We start from the raw sequence: 12,200 nt of genomic DNA, 5'->3' as shown, positions 1-12,200 counted from the left end.
CAGCGTACACTATCCAAGCATCGCCTCCCTCATACGGCCAAACAGTCCGGGCGTCGCCTCTCTTGTGATGCGGGCCGCAGCTTGCGACCCTATCTTGCTTCATGGCCTCGGGGCAAAAGGCTCTTGCTGCTGGCTGCCTTTGTTATTCTATTCTTCCCTATTGGTGCTGCACCACTCTTTTCTTTTATGCATTGTGATTGATGGAGCGTTCGCTGGGATAACGGCTGTTATTGTAAGTGACGACTTCCGATAATTCGGATATCAGAGGGACGTGGTGAGGGACAGGACGGGGACGAGGCGGCGACAGCCTCCGTCCACTTCCGATAATGGTCCTTGAGTGTCTTCAGAGCTTCGATTCTTGCGTGAAGTGGCGTATTAATACTGTACTACATGGTACATCATCGCTGTATCTAAGGGCGGCTAGGGGTACTCTAGATGCCATTTTATGCACAGGCTGAGCGGACGATGTAGCATAATCAATGCAGTCCGTCAACTAGCGTACGCCCGGAGAAAGAACGCGCGAGTTAGCGCAATTCTAATGTGAATTCTCGTACATTGTCCCCGATCGGCACTTTAAACGAGGGATTACCAGAGTGATTGTAGTTATTAAAATTCAGTAGTGCGTAGAGTTCCTAAACATGACCTGAACGGGTTCCATGTCACCGAACCGACGTAACATTAACTATTATGATCATGGTAGATTTCATACACCGACCGAGTTCCCAAGTTCCACAAAAAAAACGCAGGACTGTCTCTCTATATGTTCTTTCTATACTACCCCTTACCCCCCTCTCTATAAATTTTATCTGTTTATATATAAAAGTATAAGAACTCGGAGCCCGAGCCACAACGGAAAATGTCAATGTAACCACAACCCTTCTACTTATTAAAATATGGTTCCGAAAATTTTGGAACCAGGGTTCCCACAATTAACACATATAACTGCAATTCACTATATAATTGAAGCACCACAGCAGCTCTAGCAAGTACTTGTCTGGTCCGAAAAAGAATTAACAGTTCTTTAAATCGGCGATAACTTTGGTCGTACAGCTCCAACGGAAGCGTGTTTGAGTTAGTTTGAAAGCTCTACCCACTTACGTAGCATCAGCACAATTTTTTAATGATCAAATTTCCCGCCCATTTTGCCAATATTTGACCATTTGAACTATCACTTTATGGAGGGTAGAGTTTTTATTGCTTTGACGTCAAAAATAATCCAAAAGGAAAACAACTCAACACACCTCAGAATTAAACTTTAAAATATACTAGAAAAAATGCAAATAAAGCTTAATCTAGTGGTATATCACTAAAAGCAATTCAATCCATTTTTGTGTCAACTACTCTCGATCCGCGTGCATACAAATCCTCATTTGAGCTCATTTTAACCAATTGAACCCATCTCAGAGTGGACATTGACCAATCAAACATGCGAGGCTTTTTAAAGAAAAACCTCATTGTTAATTTTTTAAAGAAGTACGGCATCATTTTGGAACCGGTTCGGAACGCGGTTTTGGAACCTCGGAACTGCACACCTACTCCGATTCAAGTTTGACTTCCATCGCAAACTGCTGTATCTTGCACACGTTCTCATAGCTTGGCGCCATCATCCTCTTGCGTTTTGAGTCCAGATACTTTTGATATTTGAAATCGGTGAATCTGTCAGGCGGAAGCACGAAGTACAGCCGCGGTGCTGCAGGATTTCCCAGAAGCTCCAACACATCGTGGAGACCTTTTTGCTTGCAGGGGTGTTTGTGTGCACCTGTCACCTGCAACAAAATATCCGGCTTGATGATCGCATCGACCGACTGGTAATTCTTCGCCGCTGGCTGTAGGTAACTCGTGTTAGTAGCAGCTTCAATTTCACTGTCATCATTGAAAACGACAACTTTCTCGAATCTCTCAAAAGAAATAACAGGTGCGGCGCCACCGTCGACCAACGCCACAGCATTGGATTCGTCCATCGCAACGGCATCATCTGCATTCATGCCATCATCACCATCCTCGTCATCGCCGTCCCATTCATCTCCCATAGGGTCATCACTATAATCGTACGCCTCGTTGTTTTCGACCAAACGTCGAACTTTAAACGTTCCACCTCGCGGCAGTACCGAATGCACATGCCCTTCGAACAAGTGGCCACGAAGCACAGCAAGAGCACCAAATCCATCCGAGGCAGCAATGAACTCTAGCAGCTTCCGCTTATCCTTCTTGAGCAGACGACTGTACATCTCTTGCTGAACATATTGCGATGCAAAAACGAAGTACTCGCTGTCAAAAGCTTTGCTGACGCGATAGTGCAGCAATCGATGCGACACTTGAGCGTCGTTCGCATCAAGTTGACCACAGGCTTTCACCAACCAGTCGAGATCAACAATGTCCATTGCTTTTTCAAGCAACACCTGCTGGTTACCAACTTGTGAAAATCGCAAGACATAGCGAGCAATACCACCCCATCGACGAAAGCACTTCTGCACGACGTCCACAGGTGTATCCGAGTACATCAGCTTACGACATTGTAGAATCTCCTTCAAAGACCACACTGGCATGTAGCAGGACTGGCAATTGGTCTTGTTGAACTCGTACCAGATGGAGCGGCGCGGCGACGTCAAAAGAATCGTCTTCGCTGGGTAATACGCAGGCTTGACGGCATCCACGATGTAGTATGTAGTCGGCTGGTCGAGAATGTGCACAAAATCTTCCTGAGATCCTTGAGCCACCACATTGTGAGCAAAAAAAAAGCGCTTCTTGAGGCCACCACTCTCATATACCACCGTTTCATTAGTACGGACAAGATGAAGCACGATCACATAGCCGAAAAACGTCTTGCCGATTCCCGGGTTGCCGAGGATCACGAGATGCGGTGTGTTCGTCTTTTCATCGTGGATCCTCTCGAGACAAAGTTCCCATAGCGCAGGGTAGCAATGACGAATGTAGATACGAGAGCCGAGTGTCGAATCACCAAGAAGATACGTGTCTCGGGGTAACTCGACCAATGCGCCAGCTTTCACGTCGGTACTGTCGTTCAGAAATGCTTTCCTAAATGCGACCAGTGCTGGCGGATTCAACGACATACTTTGCGTGATTGGGATATGAACGTCGCCCACAACAAGTTGACGATCTCGAGGCAGCTCAGCTTCCGACAATTGTGGCAGTTCCACCAGCACGTGAATCTCCTTGCGACCAGGCTGAAAGTTCTTCCCAAAGCAATCTTCGTCGAGAATCCACGACGAAAGCATCTCTTCATACTCGGTGCTGATGCCACCTCGCAAGAAGCCTTTCACCGTGTGGTCGTGGTTCATCCACGTGGCTTCCCCCTTCTTCCGCGCCAAGTAGAGCGTCAACAATCGTGAGGGAACAGTGTGCTGCTCGGTGCTCAAGATGCCAGCTAGCTTCTCCTGCAGCGCGCTCACTTTCGCATTGCTCGCTATCTTCACGGGAAACACAGTCCCTTCGCCGTATACCGCGCACTCCAACTCGACCTCTGCCATCTTCGTGCGGAAAGTTCTCGACTTAGCAGCAGCACTCATTCACGCAACACACCGCTCATTTTAACCAATCAGATCACTTCAAAATATTTTTTTTTATTTCTGACAAATTTATTCCTCAATATATAGGAACTAAATAATAGTAAGTTCGGTTAAATTAAATATATAGAAAACAATGTGTAAGTACATCTTCCCAGAAAACCACCTCAAGACGAGCCAACAGTGCGACCCAAAAGGCGATTGGTGCCGACACCACGCAAAGTTTCAGCCAGCAGTTGCTGAACCTGTAGTTGCTGAACCAGTGATTGCTGAACATGCAGTTGCTGAACCAACGATGACCAAGTCTATTGAAGAAATTTATAGTGAGCATTGTGTTCAGCACATGAAATCTGTCGATAAATACGATCAGCCCAAGTTGGGGGATTCACGAGTTTTATCACCAAGTGATTGGATCAAGTCGAAGATGCACGAAGTTGGTGATTCCGCTGATTACAAGCATAGCGATGATGTCACGCCTGACTTTGGCAACAACGTATACTGTGACGGGGTCACCTTGCGCTAGAGGAAGTTTTCTTCCGAGAGTATACAAACTCTCAGTAAACGGCAGTTCACAGGTCTCCTCTTTATTCAAAAGAGAGCGAAGTGACCTAATTAAGGTAGAATGTAAACTGAGTATATTTATAGGTAGATAAAGCTTGGGTTTAATCAAAACTATAAGCCACCTATAGAAATGCAATGTCGTTAGCCAATGGTTGGATTTGAACGACCTTGGTACTTTGTACAAATATCCCGAAGTATGACGTGTCACACTTCAACCAATGAGGGTACACTTAGCGTACATCGCCCCGTTACAGATACACCTACCTCTTGCAATATCAAATCAATGAACTGGATGGATCACATGTACTTGACAACTTCTTCTTTAAGTCCAGTGAAGACCGTGAATCATTTGGAAAAGTGACCGTTGAATGCGGTGTGGAATACTGCACTGCAACTAAATCTACGATAATCGATTATATAAATTATACATGATGATTCACAATATTTGGTTCAGCAACAACCAAAACGTGTGAAATCTCGCTGGATTCTTTCCTCGTCCACCTCATTCTGATTGGTTCTTGATGCGCAAGACATATCTATGTGTAATCAAACAACAAGTAATGCGTTTCAACAAGGAGTGTGCTACTAAAGATTTCGATGATTGGTTTGATTCCAAGTATAATCCATCACTGAACGAAGGCAAATTGATAGGGCTTGCTGCTGGTTGTAGTTTTGCTGCATACAAGCAATGGAAATATAAATATGAAATCAAGGAGTCAAGGAAAATTTCCACTTCGAAGACGTTTGAGCATTCCACACCTGATCATGATTTCGAATTGACATTCAAATCTGAGTGGAAGTTGGCAACACTAACTCAACTGGTGGAATTACCTGGCCGAACAATTGACGACATGCGTTCAGCCATGGTGGATACATCATTTGAGATCGATGAGCTTGAATATTGGGCAGAGAAGTATCTAGTGATCGAGAACAAGCCCAACCGTGACTTTGATTAAAATTTCAGTACTTTCGAGAAGATGTTGAAAACTACCAGCTTCGAGTCTCTTCATGTGCTGAAACGATTTGTACTCTACTTCATTCACGAGTTCTACGTCTTTGAAGGAACCGATATCACCTACTACAAGCGTAAGCCAACGGAGGACGATAATTTTGTGATCAAGGCATATGATCCAAAGAACTGCTTCAAGGTGCAAATTCCGTTCATTGAAAACAAGAAGCCACGTTCCATCAAGCTGTCTGACCTTCTCAATACGGCTCCATTCCACAAGTTTGCAAATACTGTCTGCAAATGGGAACATGATCCAAATGACATGGAGACAATTAGCTTAACAAATCCACTACTGGCGAAGGATTTGCACGAAAAAATTACCGAATCTGACTTGCACCCAGTGTTAATTGATTACCTGAAGCGTATCATTTGCTTCGATCATCCTGAGAGGTACCAGTGGTTGATGGAGTATATTGGTAGTCTTTGTCACTATCCAGACAACAAGACGAAGGTTATGATCGTGTTATATTCAATGGAGAAGAAAATTGGGAAGTCCAATTTCTTCAAGCTCCTTACAAGTCTTCTGGGAACAGCAAATACTCACATGACTCAGCATCTTAATGTCTTTGGCGAGCGTGGATCGCCGCAACTTCGACATAAAAAATTGTGCTGGTTTGAGGAAATTGCTGGCGATAAGTGCTCGTTTCGTAATTGTCTTGAGCGAATAAAGTCTGCTATCACCGAGTCCGTACAATCTAGTCGAAAGCTCTACCATGAAGAAAAAGTACATGGCAACATCACTGAATTTATTGGTGCTTCCAACAACTTGATTGGCATCGTCGAAGACAAGATGGCAATTTTCGATGTAAATCCAGCGGAACAGCACAACAAGGTTTATTATGGAAAGATGATTGATGATGTGATCAAAAATGATAATGAGATGAGCAAATTCGACACATATTTGAAGCAGTTTGCCAACCCCAAGCCAAAACCCTTCTTTCGAACTCCTATCTATGATTCTATGACAACTGCTAGCAATGAGGGCATTGCCAACTATGTCAATGAACTTAATGAATCTGGACTAAATGGAACCGTACACAGTGAGTCGAAAGGCCTATATTGCGTGGAGAGAGATATTATGTATCAGCATTATCAAAGGTGGCGTGAGACAGCTGGTGAAGTCCCTGATAAGCGATCGATTGTGAGAAGATATTGAAGTTGGACAAGCGTATCACATTCAAGCGATACAAAGAAAGTGGAGCCACGCCTTATGGATTCTTCTTTCCTATTGACTTTAACCAAGTCTAAAGCTTCCCGAAGCAGCAATATGACGATCGCGACGAGGTTGAGTCATGCCAGCCCCAGTTAATTGCTTTACTCCTTTACGGATTTCGTGACTGAATCCACCGGTTTCTGGTGCGGTGATATCAGCAGCTGTATCCATTACAGAACCTGCAATTGGCTTCCAATTACTTTTCAAAAAAAACCAAATTGATTTTCCAGCTTCTTTCACGGCCATTCTATAAATCTCCTAAAACAAATAATTATTCGCGATCTCGAAATGAGCAATGGCAGGCTATCCAAAGCCTAAATGAAACCTGTATTTGAGGGAACTACTTCGATTGTTCAAATCGGGGAAAGGCGAAATATGCAATGGGATCCTAACGAATTCATTGCTCGTACTCAACACCCCAACAAGTACGACGATGCAGAAAGTGTATGGTGTTCAGAGCTCTGACATGTTTGCTAGATTGATGCGTCTTTACAAAAGCAAAGATAGTCTTATCCTTACTTTGAATGCACTTTACAAAACTGGTGAAGAATCGATTTCCTGACGCGTTTCAATACTATAACGCAGTGAGAAAGGTACTTAACAAGCAGAATAAGGAGGAAAAATTGGATAACGAGCTTACGCCTGAAGAAGATAAGAAATACATTAGCTACTAAGAATTGATAGCGGTTCCACGAAACGTCAAGAAGATTATCATGGATACATATGGTGAAATGTATCTATCTAACCATGAGCTAAGCAAACTTACCAAAGCGAAACGAATTGCATATCTACGCCTTTTTTTGACTATGTCACACTATATCTCAATGTCAATTATCCTCTGCGTCTCGTATGGCCCTCAGTCTATCTGAAGAAAGTTGATGGTGGTAACTACCTCCAAGGAACGAAGCTCTACTTGAATAATTTTAAGAACGTTCGCCTCATGGGTGCGCAAATTATTGATCTCGATGGAATAACGATCAATCTTATTGCTAACTTTCTTCATTTACTTTCAGGCTCTCTCGGGCAAACACCAGCAAAGCCACTTTGGCGTGTTTACAACAATAGTCCAGGCGAATATGACAGTAATAATGGATTCAGTTCAGTTCTCTCAAAGCTCTTCGTAAAATACAATGGAAAGCCAATGAGCATGAGCATGATCCATCACATTGTCGAATCACATCTGATCCAATCACCAACATATGCGAAGCTTACTAATAGAGAAACACATGACCTTCACGCTAAGCTACTCCATAGCACGTTTGCTGCCAATACTAGCTACAACAAGATTGCAAACAGATCCACAGCATCAGAGGTTAGCGAGGAAGCTCCCGACTTCTCATATGAGCTAGCGCCTCAACCTGCATCACCTGCTAAGCCACAAACACACTCTAAAGCACGTAGGGAACGCATATTTCATGGAGATTTCACTCCAACAGGCAGTGATAAATCACTTGAAACTGAAATCGAGAAGTAATATGAATACACCCAATATAAAAAGCAAATCACATCCAAATGACGTCCAAACGGGGTCCACATGTTATGAATTTCAATGGATTGCACGCGCGTCTACGCAGCGGAAAAACACTTGTAAATCGGAAGACTATGCTCGTCTCTCATGCGTTCGTTGATTTATGGCACCTGATTGAGGATGAGAAGAGCTTCGACAAGCATTTCTTCAGACTTCTCGACGGGCCTGAGCAAGACTTTATGAGATATTGCTTGAGCAAATGTCATATCAAGTTACGAGAATTTAATTCGGCGTACAATGAGCAGCTGGATGGGGTAGTAAACCGCTTAAAAATGCTACAAGGAGCTACAGCTATTGGAGATGATAATCCAAGCATTAAAAAGGAAATGAAGCAACTTCTTGACAAGCTGTATGAGAAAGGAGTATTTTCAATAAATTATTATGCCCAATTCAAGCGGATGATGAAGCTCTCTTAGATTCACGCTTGAAGGTGAGTAATTTACTCGTATCAATGTATTTGGGCATCTTTGCCTTTTTTTGCTCCTTGGCGAGTTGGCTAACATTGACCTTCTCCGGTTGCTTCGTCAGAGTCTCAATGTTTGTGGAGCCATGGTCTGTCTTGGAGGGTCCAAGCGGATTGACAGTTCCGCAGGTGACACCATCACCGTCAATATCCATTGGTTGTGGCATCATCTGCCTGCGAATTCTTTTACGTCGATGCATTTTCTTCACTTGTGTATTTATAAGCAAATCAAAATGTCATTTCCCAGTTTTGTTGAACGTCAACAATCAAGTTGCCCAGCATCACTTCCGATATCGATTCAGTCAACCGATTGATTTCAGTCAGTTTGAATGCGCACTTGGCTCGATCTCAATTTATTACAGCTGGAAGGCTATCACTGCTCAACGCCAAAACAACTTAATTCAAAATCATTTGGCCAACAGCAGCAACAACAACTACGTGCTCAATCACCTTGCCAGATGGTACATACTCAGCAAGTGATATCAACAACTACCTGCAGCATTGGAGTATTCAAAACAACTTAAATCTGGCAACAACACGACCGGTGAATACTACTACTTCATCTCGTGTGCTGAGAATCCATCCGCGTATGCGATTCAGCTCACGATGCTGCCTGTAAAGAATGTCACTGGATACACAGCAGCAAGCGGCCTCCCAACAATGCCAGCTGCATCACTGCATACACTCCTCAACTTCAGATTGATAACTCTGGATTTGGAGCTAACGTTGGGCTATCCAATGGTGTATATCCTGCTGCTCAAACTACGAGCGTTTACTCCATCAATAACAACGTCACGCCTCCTGTCGCTGCTGTAATTCTAGAGCTGTCTAATCTTTATAACCCAATTGCAAGCAGCAATCAAGCTCTCCACACCTTCACATGCGCTGAAGTAGGATTCGGCGGACTTATTACCAAGTCACAAGGCCAAGGTATTGCATATTGTCCGATGCCAAGGGACCCAATCACGAGTTCACGTTGAGCTTTTTATGATCAAAGACATGCCTCCGTTGCAAATTCTCGATCCTAACGTGTGTATTCCTTTGCCAAATGAGACAAAAAAATATGATGATTACATTTCGGCAGATATACTCGATGACATTTGCGATAGATCTTTCTTTCGATGATGTCCATTAACATAGTGCTCATCTTCTCAGATGTTACTCGCTTGTAGAGATCAATAAATTATTTGACTGGCATATCACTTGGAAAGTCGCGGCAAATAATTGCAAGATCTCGTTGGGTCAGGTTACGGCCGAGAACCACACATTGGCTGTTGATGCGAATCGTCTGTGGTATACCAAAGTAGCTCTGACTAATGTAGATCATACTCCATCCTTTTTTTCGGCCTCTGATGAAGTATCGATCGATTTGAGCTTGAGCCTTCTTTGGTTCGAGCACCAAATCATCGCATATAACGAGTTTGCTTGTCTCAGAGTCATAATCGCTCATTGCTGGAACTACTCCATTTTCAAAAAAATCGACGTCATCGATGGTATCCTTGAGATGATCGTAGAGCGTCTCATTAGTTTTCGTGCAGATGACGATCTTTGTAAAGCATTTGCTAAGCAGAGCGATGATATAGGGGACGGTGCTGGATTTGCCACTGCCCGATGGACTCGCTACGCAGAGCCTGAAAGGTAATTCAAAATGGTCATTCTTTGGATGTTTCTGGAGCTTTTTTATCTATCGTTTCATAGAAGTTAATCATATTTCTGTGATTGTATATACAAGTAAATAACATGTCTTCTCTTCCCTCAACAACCAATAGTCCAGTCTTCAATAGTTCTTTCTTCCTTGGATCAAATATTTACTTGACCATCGCCACCGCTGGCAAGAGATACCAGAAACCCGGTGGGACTGGAGTCTTCAGTTCATTGGCTGTAGCAGGTAATCTCAACTGTGGATCGCTGACGATTGCACGAGCTGCTGTTGATCTCAGTTCACTGTCAGGAGTCACAGCTGGAACGGTTACAGCATCAAAGTATTTATGGTCGATGCGAATAAAGATATCAGCTCATTTCGTAATTTGACGGCAGTAAATTTTACTGGAACTCTACTGACGGCAGCGCAACCGAATACCACGTCGATTGGAACATTGTCATCTCTGAATGTGTTTGGATGATTGACAGCATTTACGTTGACTGGAACGCTTAGCACAGCAGCTCAACATAATATTACATTGCTTGGAACTCTCACAACTGGATTGCAAACAACGATCACCAACAACACAACTTCATTTGCAAGTTATGCGCGTTGGACAAACAGTCTTACTACGCCAATGAACTGTGTGCTCGAAGTGTCAAACATCGCGCCTAGGCTCGGAACAATCTCGCAACATACTTTTCGTATCTATTCAGGCAATGCAATTGCAATGTGGATGGACGTTAGCCAGAACGTGAGAATTGGAACCGTAGCACCATCTGGAACGTATAAGTTAGAAGTAGATGGATCTATAAACGCTTCCGCAATTAACATCAATGGAGTTGCAGTTGCTTTCGGCTGATATAACATCTATCACCGGTATCACTGCGGGGATAGCTTCCGCAAACAAAGCTTTGGTTGTTGACAGTAGCCTAAATATCGCTGGAATAAATTCTCTCAGCGCAACATCATTGACTGGAACTTTGCTTACTCCAGCTCAACCAAACATAACGAGCGTTGGTACATTATCTAGTTTGAATCTGTCGGGTTCAGGTATCACTCACACACAGAGTGCTGGAGGCAATGTTGCTTTATTTACTAACTCAGCAGCTGTAAGCACGCTCACCATCGGTATTGCAAGTGCTGGTGGCGCATGCGATATTCGATCAGGTACGGCAAGCGATCTATACCTGGATGCTAATAATACGAGAAGGCTCTCGATTAAAAGTGGAGGTAATGTCGGTATCAATACAACTTCTCCAGGTTATCAACTTGATGTGAGCGGGTCTTTTAACCCCACCAGCTTTTACATGAACAGAACACTTATCACAGCATCGGCAACATATTTGAATGGAGTAACGGGGTATGGAACGTATCTGAGTGGTATCACTCCGGGTTCTGTCGCAGCGAGCAAAGCTATAGTTACCAATGCAAACTCAGTGATTCAGTTCGGATCGGGCAGCGCTACCACAAACCAGATCAAACACATTGCGAGCACGAGCTTGAGAGATAGTATTCAAGTCTATCGTGTAGATGATTCCAGTCCACTGATCATTGGTACGCAAATTGATGGATCCGCCAGCACCAATAGAACATATCCCATTCTAAATCTAGTATCTGCAATTGATCTCACTGCACAAGTAGGTGGTGTTTCAGCTACAAGCGCTGACTTATTTAATATCAACTGGAATGATAAACTATCGGGTTGGTTTTACGTCTCAGACGCATAGATTCTGCTTCAATGTTGGCAATAGTCAGCCTTATAAAAGGGGGTCCCTCATACATATACTCTTGCAACTTCAGCGGATGCCTTTTTGTATAACTCCTGCTGGTTCATTCCCCTACACCAGCGGCTGGATGTCTCTACTTTGTTTCCGACAGTGTTAATAAGATGATATTCGATTTGAATACGCCATACACCAGTTCATTTGGAATAGCGCCAGTTTTACTGAATTCCGGCAATATCTACATAAAGGCATCTAACGCATTAAACGATGGATCTGCAAACTCCGATATGCTCATTTTCATGGAATTATCAAATGCAACGCCCATTGGTTTTTTCGATTGCAGCTGAGCAATGCAACAAATGCGACTTCAACCACCTCCGCATATTCCGAATCCACAACAGTAAATGATCTCATGATGATGACTGGGAATACAAGACGACTAACAATAAGTTCTCCCGGGAGAGTAGGCATAAGAACTGGTTCACCTTCTGCAACGCTGCATGTATCCAGGGACAGTATCGAACACATTCAAT

General features: G+C 43.5%; 1 protein-coding gene across 1 annotated transcript; it reads right to left on the bottom strand.

The window, feature by feature from the left end:
- Positions 1 to 1,458: 1,458 nt before the first annotated feature.
- Positions 1,459 to 3,488, bottom strand: PITG_13704 (crinkler (CRN) family protein, putative; the record flags this gene model as incomplete). Its single annotated transcript, XM_002899360.1, has 1 exon — positions 1,459 to 3,488. One exon carries the CDS (start codon positions 3,486 to 3,488, stop codon positions 1,533 to 1,535), a length of 1,956 nt encoding a protein of 651 aa, XP_002899406.1.
- Positions 3,489 to 12,200: the final 8,712 nt, after the last annotated feature.

This window comes from Phytophthora infestans, genomic scaffold (assembly GCF_000142945.1).
Source record: "Phytophthora infestans T30-4 supercont1.30 genomic scaffold, whole genome shotgun sequence".
Taxonomy (NCBI): domain Eukaryota; phylum Oomycota; class Peronosporomycetes; order Peronosporales; family Peronosporaceae; genus Phytophthora; species Phytophthora infestans.
The sequence above is the reverse complement of the archived record's forward strand: the minus strand, read 5'-3'. Positions and strand labels throughout refer to the sequence as shown.